General features: G+C 42.7%; 1 protein-coding gene and 1 pseudogene across 1 annotated transcript in view; one reads left to right on the top strand and one right to left on the bottom strand.

Moving 5' to 3' along the window:
* LOC147722465 (collagen alpha-1(XXI) chain-like) overlaps nt 1–20179 on the bottom strand; it is a 675708-nt gene that overhangs the window by 396484 nt on the left and 259045 nt on the right. The window contains exon 2 of the mRNA XM_086967313.1: nt 12623–12745. Coding sequence (XP_086823439.1) covers nt 12623–12743 — 121 coding nt within the window. The 5' untranslated portion in view covers nt 12744–12745. The remainder of the gene's footprint in view (nt 1–12622; nt 12746–20179) is intronic.
* On the top strand, nt 360–11120 carry LOC147722466 (uncharacterized; annotated as a pseudogene).

The following is a 20179-nucleotide window of genomic DNA, read 5'->3' as shown; positions in this document are numbered from 1 at the left end:
TGACAAGCAAATGATGAAGGCTAAAGGCTTGATTGTTTTTTGGGGAAAATTTATGTCAGATGCAAAGTGTCTGAAATGTTTATTATGAAAAGTTATGTCAGAGCCAGTAAGCCTGTTCAGTTTATTGTGAAAAGTGTTTTCTAAAGACATTAGCCCTTAAGGGTGAATTGTCATTATACTGTGTTAAAGGCTGCAGACAGATATTTTGTTACATAGATTCTCACAGATTACAGTAGAAGGCAAGGCTTTTGGTGCTGATGGTGTGATAATCCTTGTTAAGCCCTTTTCAGAGATCTTGTATATTGTTTTCCCATCTGTAAATATATATATATATATGTAATTCTAAGATTGTCTGCCTGATGGTTGCCAGCTTATATGCAATGAAGGATGCCTCAGATGGAGTTGGCGACAAGCCAGTGAAGAAGGCTGTGTGCTTGAATGGTTCATTCGCAAAAGGTAAATCAGATTCCTTGGGTTCGATCTGTTTATTATGAAAAGTTACAACAAAAGTAGTAGGCTTGATTACTTATTGTGAAATGCATTTATTATACGTAAATCAAAAAGAGACTAGCTAGAGATGGGGTTAGTCTGACATTAATGTTAATATTGTCATAGCGACTCAGTATCGTTTTGCCGATTGGCAGTGGCACCTGTTGGGTGTCTTTGGAAAGCCCTCACCCACCAACCTAGTTGGTGGCATGCTTCATCATCGGGCCCACCCAGTGACACCTAGCGTGTCCCGGGTGTGCTTCGACGCCTGATTACAGCGGAGCAGGTATGTCACTGTGTGTGCGGTGTAGGGTGTTCAGGTATGTGAAATTAAAACGGCTTGGCGGATGGTCCCTGGGGTGAGGATACTTTATTAAAAGGGCCTCCGTCAGCGGTTAAAAATAAGGCTGTGGGACGTTAGAGGCGGGTTACGACCTCCTACTTCCTATGAGTGTCAACATGTTTCAGCCAGTGCCTTATTACTAATCTGGCTTTCTTCAGGACAATAAAATGTGTGTGGGTTAAAATAGGGGTTGTGTAGTGTAGTCTATGTGTCTACACGCCCTAAAGTGTATCTAACTGTGAGAGGGGGGATTCCCTTCTCAAGATCACCTGTACATTTAACATTGAAGGACAGGGACAAAACAAACATGGGAGAGAAAGAGTCACTAGAAAGTATTGATCATATGTTAAGACAGCCGGCTTAATAGCGATTTAGTGCAGGCTATGAGCGGCTCAAGTGTAATGATACTGGTGGTACCATTAATGTGGAATCGCACTAGAACTTCGAGGGTGAAGTGATTTAAAACAGCGGTAAAAAATACTGCAGTGAATAGTGAGGAATTTTGGCGCAAGGACCATGTCTTACGCTTTCAAGGCTTGCTTTTGCTCCAAGGTTATTGAAGTGGCAAGGGGTGGCCCTAGTAGGGAGAAAGAGGTAGGACCACTGGGGTTAGGAGACCTGTGGGAGAAAATTGTCTCTAGTGACTCCAGCAGCGGATCACAAAAACGAGGAGGCAGAGGACGAAGAGGACAACGATGGCCCAACCACTGGCAAAGAGGACAGCCAAACCAATTCTTTGGTTTCCCGCCCAACTTAGGCCACATGCAAAACCCCTACTTCGGTTTCCCTAACATGTACCCCCAAGGGCCAATGCCGTTCTTTGCGGGTAACCAGGGCAACAACTTCCCTTTTTTAGGACGGGGCCAGAGACCCCGGGGCCGCAGAAGAACAACCCAGCACAACAACGCACAGGTACACTGGGAAGACGAAAACCCGGTGAGTTCCAACACACGCCAGAAAACGAGAGAGGCAACTCCGGGAACAAGCAAGTAGACAATCCTACTAGCCAACCATCACTAGTATTCAACCTGTCCAGCACCCCATTATCCAGCAAAGAGAAGTCAGTCCTAGAGAGAGGTCTGTCCTTTGTACCGACCACAAGACTGGACAAGTTTAAACTGCAAGCGGAACTAGCCCAATTCTTCAGGAAATTGAAACTGAAGTCCTTTTTGAAAAAGCAAACCAAGATGCCCCTCAAACTGATGAGAACACCAACACCACAGGACTCAGAGTGAAATCCACCTTTGTCCCTCCACCGTCCACCGTGCCAGCAGTAATCACAACCTTCGAGCAGGCGGTTTACCATGACATTGAGAAACTCAACCCCACCAACCACTACAATAACATGTCATGGGAAGACAGACAAACGATACAACGCCTGCAAAATAACCCCACTCTAGTAATCAAACCAGCAGATAAAGGGGGTGGCATCGTGCTACTGGACAAAACAGACTACGATGCGGAATGTCGGAGACTACTCAGCGACAGCCGGAATTACCGCAGACTGGAGCAGGATCCCACAGAACAACTACGCACCACAGTGCACAACCTTGTCAAAAGGGCAGCAGATGAGGAACACATCTCCAAACAGGAGGCCGAATATCTCTGCCCGGAGAACACCAGAACCCCATACTTTTACACAGTACCTAAGGTACACAAAGGGGTAATCCCACCCCCGGGCAGACCAATTGTATCTGGCATCAACTCCATACTAGAGCCACTCTCAAGATATTGTGACTTCTTCCTAAACCCCCTGGTACAAAAACACCCACCTATATCAGGGATACTAAACACCTATTACAGGTCATCGCCAACATCACCTTTGACCCCGAGACACAGCTATTGGTAGGACTGGATGTGGAAAGCCTATACACCAGCCTCCCACAAGACGCCACCTTACAGGTTCTCCAGGATATCCTGGAAGAATCCCCCTGGCCATACCAGACACCACGGAGTTTTGTCATGAACTGTGCAGCCCTTGCCCTCAAAGAAAACTACTTCGAGTATGAGGGCACCTTCTATCTACAAACCAACGGAACCTCAATGGGCAGTGTTTTCGCGCCGAGTGTAGCTGGACTTTACGTCCACCACTTTGAGAACACTCACATTAATATGGAAACCAACCCGTTCAGGAACCATATACAGAAATGGCATCGATATATCGATGATATATTAGTCATCTGGGATGGCTCACGACCTGAACTGGACACCTTCCTGCAATGGCTCAACAACAGAGACCCATACCTTAAGTTTACCTGCACAGCCAGCAACCGGCAACTCGCTTTCTTGGACCTAGAAATAACAGCAAAAGGCGGAACCTTGACAACCACAACCTATCACAAACCGACGGCCAGAAACTCATTGCTGCACTTCAACAGCTTCCACCCCCGGCCTCTAAAAGAAAACTTACCCTTTGGCCAGTTTCTCCGCATTGGAAGGAACTGCTCGGATGTAAATGACTATAAAACACAATCAGCGGACCTAGCCCAAAAACTAGAAAACCGCGGTTACCCAAAGGCGATCATCAAGAAAACCCAGAAGAGGGCAAGAAACCAGAACCGTGACGCACTACTTGAAGACGTCACCAAAGAAAGAGACACACAACCAACAACATGTGTGACCACTTTCAATACTGCCTCCAATGAAGTGGCTAAAATTATAAAGAAGCACTGGAGAATCATCAATTCAGGGCAAAGGCAATGGGAACCTCCCAGGTTTGCCTACAAAAGATGTCATAACCTCCGAGACCAACTCGTCAGTACCAGACCCAAACCACCACCCAAACCCGATAACACCATCCTCAATGCATGGGGAATGCCCAAAGTAACCGGACATTACCCATGCAACGACTGCAGTGTCTGTCACCTGACATCCCACACCAAAACCCTGAACCTGGAACCGAACAAAGTATGGTCCCAAAGGAACCACACAAACTGCAACTCACAGAATGTGATTTACTTACTAACCTGCAGATGTGGACTCAGATATGTGGGCATGACCACACGCAAAGTGAGGACCAGGATAACGGAGCACCGCAGCACAATGCGATGCAAGAAAAATATAAGCAAACTGACAAACCACTTCATTACCCACTGCCACACCCCCAATGACTTCACCTGGACAGTCATTGAGCAAATACCAGTCAGCCCGATTAACAATGACAAAAAACTATTAAACAAAGAACAAAGATGGATATACCGTCTGTCCACAGCTACGGATGAGTTAAATGATGCTATCCCCTGGAACTCCCTGACCCTATGATGGCAACCATATAGCCCTACGAGCCACACAATTGAGTAACCCAGTCTTACCAATACTTAACACTGCCACCATTGATGTATAATGCCCCCTGGTCGTTGCTACACAATTGAGTAACCCAGTCTTACCAATACTTAACACTGCCACCATTGATGTATAATGCCCCCTGGTCATTGCTACACCCCAGCAGGGCGCAACCATGATATACTGAGCTATTTTTCAATACTAGCACTTGAATACAACCATGTGTCTCAAGCGCTATTCATTCAGCCATGAAAACCGCCCCTGTAACCAACTAGGATCTAGGGCAATAGGTAGCTTAGCGCCAGCACAAGCAGGATCATCTGCCCATGCGCGCAGACGCCAGAACACACGCTACGGCGCATGCGCGGACCACTTCTCGGCCGCGCATGCGCTAATCACTTCACGGCCGCCCATGCGCCCGGCAGCACCTCTCGCCCACGCATGCGCTAAAGATTAGGTACAACACCGCGCACCAGCGCGCCACGAAGGGCACACAGCTGAGCGCGATCAGGACCCGCAACGCGAGTCTTTCCACCATTGCTCTTCCCTCCAGGTGCCCTCAATTATACAATAAACGACAGCATAAAAACCAGCAACAGCAGCCATTCACTACCGGTTCTGCGAAGGAGGCACAACAGGTCCCACGCTGGTGCTGGCCAGAAATCCTGTGAGTATGCTGAACATCACTACAATAGGTAAGCGCTACCCAAATTTTCTCCCACAGGTCTCCTAACCCCAGTGGTCCTACCTCTTTCTCCCTACTAGGGCCACCCCTTGCCACTTCAATAACTTTGGAGCAAAAGCAAGCCTTGAAAGCGTAAGACATGGTCCTTGCGCCAAAATTCCTCACTATTCACTGCAGTATTTTTCACCGCTGTTTTAAATCACTTCACCCTCGAAGTTCTAGTGCGATTCCACATTAATGGTACCACCAGTATCATTACACTTGAGCCGCTCATAGCCTGCACTAAATCGCTATTAAGCCGGCTGTCTTAACATATGATCAATACTTTCTAGTGACTCTTTCTCTCCCATGTTTGTTTTGTCCCTGTCCTTCAATGTTAAATGTACAGGTGATCTTGAGAAGGGAATCCCCCCCTCTCACAGTTAGATACACTTTAGGGCGTGTAGACACATAGACTACACTACACAACCCCTATTTTAACCCACACACATTTTATTGTCCTGAAGAAAGCCAGATTAGTAATAAGGCACTGGCTGAAACATGTTGACACTCATAGGACGTAGGAGGTCGTAACCCGCCTCTAACGTCCCACAGCCTTATTTTTAACCGCTGACGGAGGCCCTTTTAATAAAGTATCCTCACCCCAGGGACCATCCGCCAAGCCATTTTAATTTCACATACCTGAACACCCTACACCGCACACACAGTGACATACCTGCTCTGCTGTAATCAGGCGTCGAAGCACACCCGGGACACGCTAGGTGTCACTGGGTGGGCCCGATGATGAAGCATGCCACCAACTAGGTTGGTGGGTGAGGGCTTTCCAAAGACACCCAACAGGTGCCACTGCCAATCGGCAAAACGATACTATGACAATAATAACATTAATGTCAGACTAACCCCATCTCTAGCTAGTCTCTTTTTGATTTACGTACATATAAACCGGGGATCTGGACTAGCTTTCTGGTCCTCTCTCTCCCTCTTGATTCTCGCACGCATGCATTTATTATAGCCAGGAATTGTCTACGGGTGTAGTATTATTACACTGTGTTGAAGGCTGTAGACTGTCATTTTGTTACATGGAATCACACAGATTACTGTAGTAAGCAATGATTTTGATGTTGGTTACTTCATTTGACAAATCCTGGGGTTGAAGATTTTTACTGTGAATATCCTTTCTTGACCCTATCATTGAAGGGCTGGTAGGTGTAGCTGACTGGCAGGTCGTGGGAATGAAAAAACATAAAAATACTCTACAAAGATAAACAAACATGCATACACATGCTCAGTGGGTCTTTGAGCCAGCCCTTTTCTGTCTGTTTGAGCATCATTGCTTTACCCCATGACAGCATACTGCCTCCGGGACAATGGGTTAGCCCACTTATGCCACTGGCTCTATTGCCCTGTGAGTAAGGATAACCGCCCTTTAGGTTTTTACTTTTGGTTAACACCTTTCCGACCTGATTGCCCACTGCGCTCTCAAAGACACTAACTTCATAATCCTGGGTGATCTCAGTTTACACTGGAATGAAGCCAACAACACACTAATTCAATCTCTCAATACTCTCCTTTGTGATAAAAACCTTTCCCAACACTGCTCTGAAGAAACTCACAACAAAGGAGCGACCCTGGATGCCATCATTGGCCACCAAGATGCAATCACGATCAACAACATCCTCCCAGTGGACTGGTCAGATCCTCACATGATCTTATTCCACATCAACCGAAGAGCCCTATCCCTGCCTCCTGCTCAAGACCCCCCCGAATGGTCAAGAAATCTTACCCAGATCCTCCTGGACGCCATGGAGGATAGACTAAAGTTGCTACTACCCAGCTACAAAGATCTCTCCACAAATGACATCACTGCGCTCTATAACACGAATATGGGACTCCTCCTTGACCAATTAGCACCCTTGAAACTAAAAAAAAATACAGGAATTCCATCCAGATCCTGGTTCGACTCTGACACTAATGAAGAAAGAAGACAACTAAGAGCCGCAGAAGACGCTGGAGGAGCTTGCCCACTACCTGCCAGCGTGACAAACTCAGAACTACCCGGAAGAAATACAACAATCACATCAAGAACAAAAAATCTATGTTTTTCCGCTCTGCTCTGGAGAGCGCAAAAAACAGACCTAAGGAACTCTTCAGGATTATTAGACAGCAAACCACCAAACCAGACACTTCCCAGGGGCAGGACTCCAAAGAACGAAGCAACAACTTCGCCAACTTCTTCAATGACAAGATCTCCAAGATCGAGCGCTCTTTGGTCACCAACTGCTCTTCCCCCTCCCATAGCAGACACGGTGGGGTGCTTGGTAGCACCCCCCTTCCACTACTAAACCCTGGTCACTCTTTCAACCCATTCCAGAAAAAGAGATAGTCAAACTTATCTCCACCTCTAAACCTTATCTCACACCCATGACCCCCTTCCGGCTCAACTCACCAAAAAACGGAAACTCTCCCTAGCCCCACTGTGGTGCAGGATTATGAACAGCTCCCTAAAAACTGGAGTAGTCCCAGACTGTCTGAAAGTTGGACAAGTCACTCCACTGCTAAAAAAACAGGTTGTTACAGAAATTACTTAAATAACTTCAGACCCATCTCTAACATTCCTCTTCTTTCCAAAATCCTAGAAAGATGTGTTCTCCACCAACTAACCCGACATTTGGACAATACCAACCTACTCGACTCACATCAGTCGGGATTCAGAAAGGGTGCAGCACGGAAACTGCAATTCTCAACGTAATTGATGACATAGACAAATCACTGGACTCAGACCAGTGTTGCCTCCTCATTCTCCTAGACCTATCGGCGGCATTTGACACGGTCGATCACAATCTTCTCCTCAAAGCTCTTGAAGAAAGGGTGGGACTCAATGACCTGGTCCTCAGCTGGTTCTCTTCATTCTTGCACAACCGCTCCCAAAGAATTAAAATCAGAAGCTTTGAATCTGACCAGTCAAGAGGGGAGTGCCCCAAGGATCTGTGCTCTCCCCTCAACTCTTCAACATCTACATGGAACCCCTCACCACCCTACTCAGAAAAACAACCCCTTTCACCTCTATGCTGATGATACCCAACTCTACTTGGAAATCTCCTCTTCTAAAGACATTCACAGACTCAATGAAACACTAAAGGAAGTGCAACTTTGGCTATCAAGCAACCATTTAAAGCTGAACCCGGACAAAACCGAACTACTCCTCATCTCGAACAAAGAAGAGAACCCACAAATGGTTGAAAGATATTGATGCGCTCAATGGGAACCTCACCTTGGCTGACTCCGTTAAATCATTAGGCATCACGCTAGACTCCAAACTAGACTTGACCAAATACATTAAGATCTTGGCAAAGAGTGCTTTCCTTAACTTGAAACTACTAAACATTTCATTCCACCCAAAGATCTCAAACAAGCCACCCAAGCATTGGTGTTGTCTCGAATGGACTATGGAAATGCAATCCTCTCGGGAATAGCCAAAACTCATCTTGCTCCTCTGAAAACAACCCTCAATGCGGCCGCCAGAATGTTCACTGGAATAAAGAAATTTGATCACATCTCTCTGGCACTAAAAGAACTCAAGTGGCTACCAATAGAAATGCGGGTGAACTTTAGAACAGCTTGCCTCACACACAAAGCCCTTCACACAGGCAAACCCGAATATCTGGCGTCCAAACTCAGAAAAGCGGGTCAGAACAGGATCTCAGAAGCTCTAATACTCTACTTCTTATCCCGCTAAAAGCACGAAAACAAAAAACTGCGGTCAGGTCCTTTGCCTGTAATGCACCCAAAATATGGAACTCTATCCCCCCACATCAGAACTATTCCATCCTTCCCTAAATTCAAAAGCCAGCTCAAAATCCTTTTCCTCGACCGCTCCTTATCGAACAGATAGGAGCAGCTCGGAGTGTTTAAAGCGTCACTGCTCCTCTCTCCAAGGCGGTTCGTCAAGACTTTGTATTTGGAACACGTCAGCATCCTCTCTTATGATTCGTACCCTGAATGTCTTGCTTACTGTATTATGTTTGCTTTCTTTTACACCGCTCTGTACTTGTTGTGAAGCGTTCCGATACCTTCCGGTCAGATTAGCGCTATATAAAACTTCTTAAATAACAAATAAATAAATAAATAAACATTGGAATTTTCCGCCATCACAAGATTAGATCTACCTGAAAATGTGTGTGCTTCAGTTTATGTGGATGTGGCCGTACATTTAGCTTTTGGGACAACCCTATGAGGCTGCCCGCGTGCCACTCATTCAAATGTAAGCACTGCTCCTAAACTGGATGGCCATCTTTAAATGGTATTGTTCATAGTGTTTCATTGTTTTACTGTTCCAATTCAACCATCATGTTTAGAAGCATTATGTTGGCCACCTTGGATCAGTACAACAGTTATAGTTATATACTATATACTTTAATATTCAAAGTTACCCACCCAGTGTAATGTATAGAGATTGGCCATCTTAAAATGGTATTTTGCTTAGTGCATCATTTTTATTCTGCCCCCAGATGACCAGCATGTTGCTTTTAGATGTGGCAGTTATGTTGTCATTTTAAAACAATTACACATTTCATACAATACTACTGAAAGACAATCACTTGCTTCAATGTTTAATTATAATTTAATTTTATATTACAAACATAGTCCCACCAAATTGTAGTGGCATGTTTCCTTGTTTCTACTTTTTTCTTTTAATTTATCTTCCATATGCTAGTTGAGTTTGTGCCTGTTTTATTGCTAAGAGGATGAATACAAGAATGAATAAGTGGGTGGATACATGAATGTGTAAGTGTAAGGAGGGTGACTGAATTCATGTATGTTGACTTGCTGAGTTCCTAAGCTAATCAGTAACTGAAGAGGCACTTTCATTTATAAGCCAGATCTATTTGCTTTTCCTGTGCATGCTGTAGATGGTATGAATATTACTCGCACCAGAAGGGGATAGTCACAGAACCCTCTTCAGGATGCTGCAAGTAACCCTGACAGGATTTGCTTTGCTTTGCTTCATACTTTCTGTAGGCAGGTGAAAACATGGTTATTTTCTTAACTATGCTCCCTTGAGAGTTACCTGGGGGCATATTAACAAGCGGCAGGGATAATTATCGCTGGCCGCACTTAGCGAGTAATTTGTTATCGCAGACTACCGCAGAAAATTATCGCCATGCTAGCACTGTATTAACAAAGCATAGCGCAATGGCGATAATTTAACAGCGATAGCGTTGTTTTCCATGAAACATCGCTGGTTTTCCAGCGATGTTCCATGGAAAATGGCGATAACCTATCTAATACGACCCTGTGGTCGTATCAGCATAATCCACCCCCAATGATAAGTACAGCTAAGTCTGCATTTTAGCAGTCGTTAGTTTTTAGCAAAAACTGCGATTTTCTCCAAAAACTAACGTCTGCTAACATGCGTGAGCAGCCTTGTAAATATCGCGATGTGCACATCAGCGATATTTACAAGGTTGTACTGCCCAGTGCAGCCCACTTTGCATCTCATTAATGAAGCAAAGGGAGGCGTCGGGTAAAAGGGTGCTAACATGCGTTCATGCATGTTAGCACCCTCTTGTAAATAGGGCGATATTTTTATCTCTACTTTTTTGGCTTTACAAGCCAAAAAAGTGGAGATATGGCCCTTGTAAATATGCCCCATGGACTTCCTTTCCCTATGTTGCCTTATTCGGTGCTAGCCCTTTGATGCCTTTTGGTCTAATGCGCTCTTATAAATCTAAATTACAACTAAAATTGCACAGTCTTGCTCAATCTAAAGGGTTATTTTGAACTTAAATTAAGCACTGGCACTTTCATGTAGCCCTGAATCAGCATGCAGAATTAACTGTCACTTGTGCCCATGCATGAGTAGAGCGCGGGAGGAAGTAATAAAACTGGCTATTCAACTAACTTTCTGGCAGAAGGCTCTGGGGCCTTCTTGTATTGACAGAGGGCTCCATGAGCGCTGCAAGGGGTTAAACAGTTTGGATTGTTCAGGATGATAGCTATTTTGCTTCTTACTTTGGTGTCAACACTAACTACATAGGTGCCATGTGACTGTGAGGACATAGAACTTCTGATGCCAGCATTCTGGCAGAGAGCTTATGGGAAGAGCATGAGTGGCTGAATGACCAAGCAGAGCAGTGTGATGTCTTCTGCTTTTGTATATTTAGCCGCTGTTTGTCTTTAGAGAATGTGAAAAGATAGATGTCTTCAAAAATCAGACCCAATATGTTTCTCCTATTTTACAGAGATATGCCTAAGGCCTTCAACAGACCACTCTTCTTTTGGTCAATTCTTCAAGCACAACATGATAAAGACTTTATTTAAATTAAGCAGGAGGCCCCCTTGAGCCTTTTATGGCTTCCATCAAGACAGACAGTTCTCCTTTATGCATGATTTGTCTAGAATCTACTGTTTGAGTAAGGGTAATGTTAGAAATGGGATAATGGATCAGCTTAGACTAAGTTAAGGAATTGGTTGGATTAGAGTTAGTATTAAAATAATGAAGTTGTAAGTGATGGTGAAAAAAAGAAAGTATCAACAGGAGGCAGCACTGAGACAACATATTTTAAGAGAAAAAGTGTGATAAAAAATATACATTTTTTAATCTATATTTTTGTATTTTTCTTAGACATACAGGTAACGACAACTTTTTTTTAAATTTACTATTTTACCTCTATACTTCACTTGTTTGCACTATACTTTCTAAAATATAGCGGGAGGTATTCACATAGGTAGACTTACATGTAAGTAAATCTACACATGTAAGTTTACTCTTACACTTTTTTGAGTCACTTTATTACTTTAATCTATTCATCATTTATGAGTGTAAAGTGACTCAAAAGTGTAGATTTACTTGTTCCCACCCCCAGCTACAACATATACTTACATGTGCAGAGACTTACATGTGCAGAGATCTCTACAGTCAGGCTGAAGATCTTAACTCATAAATGATGTGAGAGGCAGAGGTGTAAACATCCAAATTTAGGTTAGTGAATAGCATTTTGTAGTACGTTAGTAGTACTATTGTTGTACCACTAAATGTACTACAAAATGCGGGTTGTCCATAGGCTCCAATGTGTGTTTCATCAAGGAAGTTTGAGATCGTGTTGATCAATAAATAGGCTAAGAAAGCAAAGTAGCAGGATACTGCGAAAGGCATGCTGAGTTACATAGTTTTGCTCACAAAATTCTGTATATCCGTAACAGATTAATATCTTTTCAATCTCAACTGGGATAAATACTATACGGTTTAGTTTTATTTTTTTCTTCTCATGTTAAGTCACTACTGAACTTAAATGATGTAAGAAATAATGGAACTAATTAGTGAGCAATTGATCAAGAATTCTGCCTTCAACTGTGAAACACATACGTTTGCTCTCAAATAATGCCATTGGTTATTTTGATTTAAAGACACTTTCTTTGAGGAGTGGAAAAGTACTTTTCACCAAAGATAATTTGTACTGTGCTAAACATGTGAATTAATGAGTAGATAGTTTATTTGTGGAAAACTGACAGCTAGCAGGTTCCTAAGTTGGAAATCATCTTCCATAAACGTCTTAGGGGGCAAGGTCGATTTTGGAATTGTCTTGTGCAACAACTGATAAAACTAATTTGGAATCATTAATCCACTCAGAGAGCATAGCACTGGAAAGAATACAACAAGCATTCATCTGTAGGTACAGGATAGTATAGGTAGGTATTCTGATTTTAAGCATGGTACTGCAGAGGGGGCCATCTGTGGAAATATGAGAAAATGGCCCCAATTCAATTCCGTTTTTATTTAGATACACTGATGTTCTTACTTTTTCACTTAACACCATACGTACCAGCTTGGATATCATCTACCTCCTCTGGATCCTGTGCAACCAGCATGTTGATAGACAAAGTTACTGTTAATAATTTTATAATCCATGACCTCATGTTGACTGGCACCTGGCCTCCTGTCATCCCTGTGGTGGAGAAATAAACAGGAAAATATTCAGATTATGTCTCTGAAAAAACATACATTGTAGACAAGTATTTAAAAAACGACTTAGTAGAATCACTGCTCAAATTGAATAAAAACTACACATTAATGGGAAAACCAATCCCAGAGTCCCTAGGTAATCTTCAAATGTGGTGAATTATAAGAGCTTTTTCTTGTCCAGTGATGGAATTGTTCAGTGCTTTTCTATATTAGCAATATGGCTGGTACTACAACATACATGATTTGAATTTTAAATAAGTGACCATCATATGATTGTATTGGTTAGAAGCAAAACAAAGAATTTATTACAAGCTTAAGCATCCGGTATTTAGAAAATATGGAGTTTGCACACAGGCTATATCGCATAAAGTAAACACTAGTGCAAATTTAAGACATGGTGACAGATCACAAAAACGTTTACTTTGACTATTTCATGTCTTTGGTGGTAAGTTAAGGCATTGCTTGGTGCAAACCCCTTTTATCACAGTATTAATAAAGCAGGTTTCTGGGAGAGGTTATTTGTGATAAGAATTGTTGTTCATTTATTTTTGTGTACCATTTGTTGAGGTGGTGATCTGTTCTGTTGTTTTGTGCTTCTGTGTTTAGTGCTGCGTTATTTCAGCGTGATATTGTCATTTTGTACTACGATAGTTTTTCTCAGTTTTCTTTTCACTGTTTTGTTGTACCCTGTTATGTTTTTATTATGTTGGCATCTTGCTTTGTGTATGTTATTGTGGAATGTTCTGAGTTTACATTAGATGTTTCAGCAAATGCAGCGACATTTCCAGATAAAAGCAGCAGATGCTTCTAAGTGCCAGTGACAGGAACAGCAGTCAACTAAAAACTTTAGCGAAAGCTGTGTTTTGAATTAGCACTTGCAAGCTCATACTATGTAATTATGCAATGAGACTTATAGTCTCTGTCTTCGTTTTAGGTTTACTAGTGTCTTAACTATTTAAGGAGTTGGATCAGAGTTATTTTTCCGGCCTAATCAGTGATAAATGATTACTTATCGTAGGACTTGTGAAGGTTTATGCTGCTTTTGAATGGAATTGTTTCTTCATTTGTTCATATCTAATGTCAACACAACAAAAACGTCACAACAGCCCACAACACGATACCTATAGTACAATACATCACATTGCAATAATGTATCACAAAAACAAAGCAGCAGAAAAACAACCGAGCACATCATCACCAAAGCAAAATTCCACAAAATAAATATAAACAAATATTTTTGCCTCAGATTACCATTCCCAGAAATCAGGTTTCATAATAAACTGGTATAAACTGCCTACACCTGCCACTGTTTTAACATATCATCAAAGACATGAAAAAACATCATTCATGAATGCTTTGGGAACCACCCCCTAATGCTAAATCACATAAAAAAATCAGTATCTAATCCTAAGGTTTCGGCACATTATTAAATTCCAATAGTTATACAATATATAGTAAACTGATGGGTGAAAACCAGTTAACGCCCCTGACCAGTATGCTTATGTGAAATTCTTCCTTCATGGCGTTGAAATTTCCTTCAACACTCATCGAAGCACAATTATGTCTGGGAAGGGATTGGAAAAAATTGCCAAAATAACTTCATTATATTTTTTACTTAAATATTACAAAAACTAAAGGATGCATACGCTTTCAGTGCCTTTAGAAAGATAATCAAATGTACTATTGTCCAGTGTGTTACATCTCTTTGTTATCAGCAAAATTGACCTATTGAATGAGTAATCAAAGTCTACTGTATAGTCTCAGCTGTAGACAGCTTTAGCTGTTGTTGGAAGATCTTTTGTTTATAATGCAATACATCCACCACCTCTACACAGCATCGTCTTGCTCCCTGGAGTTTACTAATTTTTGGATGTAACACTTAACAGGAAGCCATCCCTAAATGTTGTTGCCTACTTCAAGATGGCCATGTAACCAAGTGCATGCACTTCAGGCATCTTTCAAAAGGCGTTTTTATATGTGTACATCCACGGCGGCCATCTTTCACCAGGATTTGTTTTCAAAGTTGTTCACCATGGATGTGCACTCATTAAGTAATAAGCATTGGCAAAGCTAATAGCGTTCATGGCCAAAATTTGTTGGCTTTGCTGGTGTTTATGAAAAAAAGGTATATCAAACAATTTGAATCTATACATTGCTAATTGTTTTATAAGGTCTTTTGGAATGATGGGTATTTCTTGTCATTTTTAGAATTTTGAGGATTCTTCATCATTCACCAAGTTTCACTCTACTGTTAAAAACAACTAAATGCTTTCTCACCATTACTTTTTGTAGATCTTTTGAGCAAATGTATATTTCTGGAACACTGCACCTGGAAGCTTAGTATATGAAATCAAGAGACTCTAACTTTACCAATATGGCTGTGAAAGGAGTCCTTTCTCCAGGATAGCTGAGACTGAAATGAGCATTAACGAAGCCACTAGGTCTCGCCCATGAGAGCTACTGGCTTTGGCTATATTATATAGCCATGCTTTAAAGCAGCGTGAATGCTTTGTATTGTGTCTAAAACTAATTTTATAAAGTGCTATGCCTATGATGCAACTATTAGAAATGCACTTTTTTTAAAAAAAAGAACATTAGTGTCAGATGCATTATTGTCCTTTTTATTAATATTTGTATCCATGATGCACAGCAGCCACAGTGCTACACAGAAAGCTTCAAATCATTGCCACAGTCAGAAAGCCCCATGCTGTGCAGCTGGTACAGAAGTCAATGGCACAACCAATAGTTCCAAAAGGGAGACCTGCTGGCTTTGCCAATGCTTGTTCGGTCTTGGCACAACATCCCTGTGATTCTGACCAAATCAGGTAATCTTCCCATCCATCAAAAATAAAAAAATATTACATTTGGCAAACAGTCCTATTATATAAAGAAAGAAATTGCGCCCATGTCCATTTCTCAGTGAAAATTCATTAGGAAGTACATGACATCTGTTGTTACAATATAAGCAGATGACATCTGTTATCACAACAAATACATCAATTTCAAAGGAGAACATGTCTTCTTTGAAGTGTTTGTGGCATATTAAAACATAGCTACAAATGGCAAGAGGTTCAACAAGGACGACTGAGAAGAAGAAAAAACAAAAGTGGTACCAGAATCACAGCATTCATTTTGGAACGACAGCATTCAAGCTGAAGCAATTTCTACCTAGTCCATGCTCCAGCCAAAAGAAGAGGAAGTGAAGCAAGCACCGAGGTTCAAGAGAGCAAGATGAGGATGCTGCTCGTTCTCTCTCAACTTGGCTAGACTCTGGAATTCCCTCCCCATCCAACTCAGATCAGAACCCAAATTACTTACATTCCGTAAACTCCTAAAAACCCTGCTTTTTAACAAACCAGAGTAGCCTGAATTGTTGTGTACTTAGGCGTGTTGTCAGCAGCACTAGGACGCCCGAGGGTAGCTATCGCGCTTTATAAATGCTCTTTTCATTTAATTTCAAGCAGGCTCTGGCCAATTAGAAGGCAGCAAATAAAGGTGAAAATGAAGCCAAGAATGTTAAGCATGCAGGCTGCAAGCCTCTTGTTGTATACAATGGGCCTTATTTATGAAGGCCTTACGCTGCGATTGCATCGCTTTTTGTGATACTACAGCAGCGTAAAAAATGCGGCTCACTGCTCCATATTTACAAAGTGATTGTAGGAGGCTGGCTTAATATATGGAGCACACTTATTTAAGTGAAGCACCTTGCGCTAATCCCGGCAACCCTTATGGTAATGTTAGTGGTCTCAAACACCCATAGAAAGCTCTCTAAGTGGCATATAGTGTAGGTTAAACAAAAAAGAACTACACAGTGTTGTTATAAAAATAGGCATATTTATTATATACACTCACTAATACATTGATATAACTCCTACCCGAAGATATCAACACAATACTCACAAAACTTCAAATGTAAACAGGTAAGTAAGCACAAATACACAGTGGTCTCCAGCGGGAGACCAAACCATAAACTAAAGAAGTGGAATGCGGTTGTGACTGAAGTCAGGACTTGGACCATAAGACTTAGAAGAGCTGGGGACAAAAAGGAACCACACGAGGTAAGTACCCAGGAACCCCACGGAGGCTGTGTGCAGAGTGGAAACACAACCGTGTACTCAAAGCAAGCCAATGGGAAAGTTGCAGTTGCAGCTTTTAAGAAGGACCCTTCCCAGCGGACCCTGTAAAAACTGTGTGGAAGCCAGAAGGTTGGAGAGTCACCTCACCAGTGGATGCTCCAGGAAATAGGATACCTACATCAGGGACGCTGGATGCATAAGTGCAAAGTGACAATGGAAACTGCAGTAGACCACAATGGAGGACTTCAGGAAAGATGCAGCTGGTGCAAAGGTGGAAGAGTCCGGTGGAATCCAAGGATGGATTATTGAAGAGAAGTACAAGCCAGCAGAGGGTGCAGAGTCTATGCCTCTCAGAGGTGACCAGGAGGCACAGAAGACCAATGAAGACCAAGATCCATTCAAGAGCTGCCCCACGTCAGCAGTCGAGAACCAGGGGGTTGGATTCCGGCAGGAGCACCAACAAGCCTTCGGCAGCAGTAACAGATATAGTAAACGAAAAAGGTGCAATGTTGGGACCAGCAAGGTCCAAGTGACTTACAGACTGAGGAGCAGGCCCCAAGCATTCAGGGGAACCTACTGAAGCCAAAGAAGACCCTCAAGAGGACCCACAGGCTGAAGGCACAAAAGTCACAAGAAGACCTCGAGCAGGTCACCAATGATGCAGGACCATGGTGCAGACGATGCAGTGAGGATCAAGATCTTGGCAGGAAGAGATGCTGGAGCTTCTTGTAGCCCAAAGATCTCTGGAGAATAGAGCCAACAAGCCTCGGCAATGGTAAGTCAGCGTGTTGCACAGGGGTTCTGTTCCATTGAATCTAACGAGGGATACTGGTCTCAAACTTGCTGAGAAGACACAACAGGCCTCGCGAGAGTTGTAGAACCACCACCTGAGCTGCCGAGCCTTTCGGGGTCTGTAGGATGTCAGGAGCAGCAGACCGGTGAATGAATATTAATCTTGTAAAGCGTGAGTTTGCCTAGAGGCATCAAGGCGCTGCGGAAAGAGCCAGCAGTCGAAAGACGTGTAGTGCTCACACTGATTAGCTAGTGAAGAGCCAGGTTTTCTGGGCCTTGTGGAAGAGAGAGTGAGACTCTTGTCCAGAAATTGAGAGAGGGAGGGAATTTAGAGCCTGGCAGCAGCAAAGGAGAAGGCTCTCCCCCCCCCCATATGGCTCCTGTGAACCTGAGAACTACCAGTCAATTTTTACTGGCGAATATTAACTGCTTGGTGGGAACATATCATCAAAAGCCTTTAAATACCTTCCTAGCCTAGATTATAAAAAGCCTTCTGATCGAGGCAAAGGGCTTTAAAAAGGATTCTCTTAGAGGGATCCAATGAAGCTTACTGATAGACGCCAAGACTGGAAATTGGGAAGGTCCATCACCAGCCTGGCCTCTGCGTTCTGCACCAGCTGTAGTCGGTGTACAAGCCCCTTCCTAGTGCCCAGATAAAGGGTGTTGCAATAGTCCAGTCTGAACAACACTAGGGCTACAACTGCCTCCTTTAAAAAGAAAGAAATTGAGATATATTCCTAAGGACCTTGATAATTCCAAACCAGGTAAACACCGTTCTGGTGATCTGGGGGCTCAGGGAGAGGGAGTTGTCCACTATGACACCAAGATGTTTTGCTATGGGCAGGGGCAGGGACCAAGCATGTCAGGCCACCAAGCATGGGACCAGATATGCTATATATTCCCAAAGACCAAAAGCTCAGTTGTATCCCCTTTAGGTCTGAGGTAGTTCTCTACCATCCAGGAGGCCACTGCCTGCATGCAGTTTTTGAAATTAGTTGCAAATGCTTATATGCTGTTGGTGATGGACACCATAATTTGGGTGGCATCAGCATAGGACAGCACCTCCAGCCCAAAGGATCTAACGACCTTGGCTAGAGGGGCAAGTTATTCTAAATATCATTTAGTAGAAATGTATGAAAGGATTTCCCTTTTTCACTATATTTCATTGCCTTTTTCTGTCTGAATACTCCCAACATCATGTTTACCTATTGTTCTGGATCCTGTTGGTTATCATAGACTTGAGATAAAGTGAGCACTGAAATTTATTATGGTTTGATGTACTTATTAATAAATATAACTTGTCGGTAGATGGGCTTAGGGCCAACTCTATATCATGTTGATGTATGATAACTGTTTGAGGTGTTTTTATAATTGTTGGCTAAAACATTAGAGCATTTTTTATTTTGAAATGTAGTAATTGTTTCCTTTGCTGATAAATTTATTATGTAATGTTTTCATTTGATTTTAATATATGATGTTTATTATTATTTAGGTTACTGTGTGGCTTGTCCTGAAGAAGGCGCTGGTCACCGAAACGCGCGTCGAGATTAATTATTGTTGTGCCACGTATATTTTTTTCGTACTTTTGCTTTTTATTGTCTCTTTTATACAGTGATTGTTTCCCATGTTATTAATTTTTTTATAGTTCATTTGAACTATTTTTATTAAAATCCTGACTCTCCGAAACTACTTTCGAACTCTTTTGATGAATTTTTGATGTATTGCCAATACAATTTGTTTTAACCTCATTTCTGTGAATGGTTCCTTGCCCACGTTAAATCTAACTGACAATTCTTATGTCTGCCTAGGTTGTTGTTTAAACATAAGAAGAAGACTTTCAGAACAGCAAGACCAGGAGCAGCCGGACTCTTCCTTGATGCAGTCTCAGTTCCAGGCGAAGTCCAGAGCAGTCCAAAGTGTCCAGACGGTTGAAGTTGAGGTACTTTCATGTTTTAATCTTTTCCCACAATGAAACTGAAGAGCCACCACAGGTAAGCCCTTAAGTACCCTAGGGAAAGAGTTGGGATGATTCAAGGGTCCCTCCCAGAGGAGGGGCTGGACAGAGGGGAGGATGTCCCTTGTCCAGTTTCACGCCAGAGAGGGAGCCAAGGGCTCCCTGAACTGGCTCAAACTGGAGTATGCAAGGAGGGCACCAAACGGGCCTTTCAAATCGGTCTGGTGGTTCTGGCAAGCACCCACACCCCAGCCCAATACTATAAGTCCTATCTGAGAGGTGGCCACACCTCCCTGTGGCAGGAAACCTATTGTTCTACCTTCCCCTGCTCGATCTCAGCTCTACAGCAGGAGAACAGAATTTTGTCTAGGATTTTGTCTAGGCTCGGCAACAGCACTAGTTTGCTGGCAGACCCCAGTAATAGTGCTGGGTTATGATTCCAACATGTTTGATACCAAACATGCCCAGGGTCAGCACAGCGAATATGTAGTTAGCCATCACGTAATGACGCATAGCCACTATATGTATCAAAATGGCTGACCGCACTTACAAAGCCTGAAGAATTGACTCTGGGGTTTGTAGGGACTGTCCTGCT

This window comes from Lissotriton vulgaris, chromosome 4_1, assembly GCF_964263255.1.
Source record: "Lissotriton vulgaris chromosome 4_1, aLisVul1.2, whole genome shotgun sequence".
Classification (NCBI taxonomy): domain Eukaryota; kingdom Metazoa; phylum Chordata; class Amphibia; order Caudata; family Salamandridae; genus Lissotriton; species Lissotriton vulgaris.
This window is presented reverse-complemented; position numbering and strand designations above follow the sequence as displayed.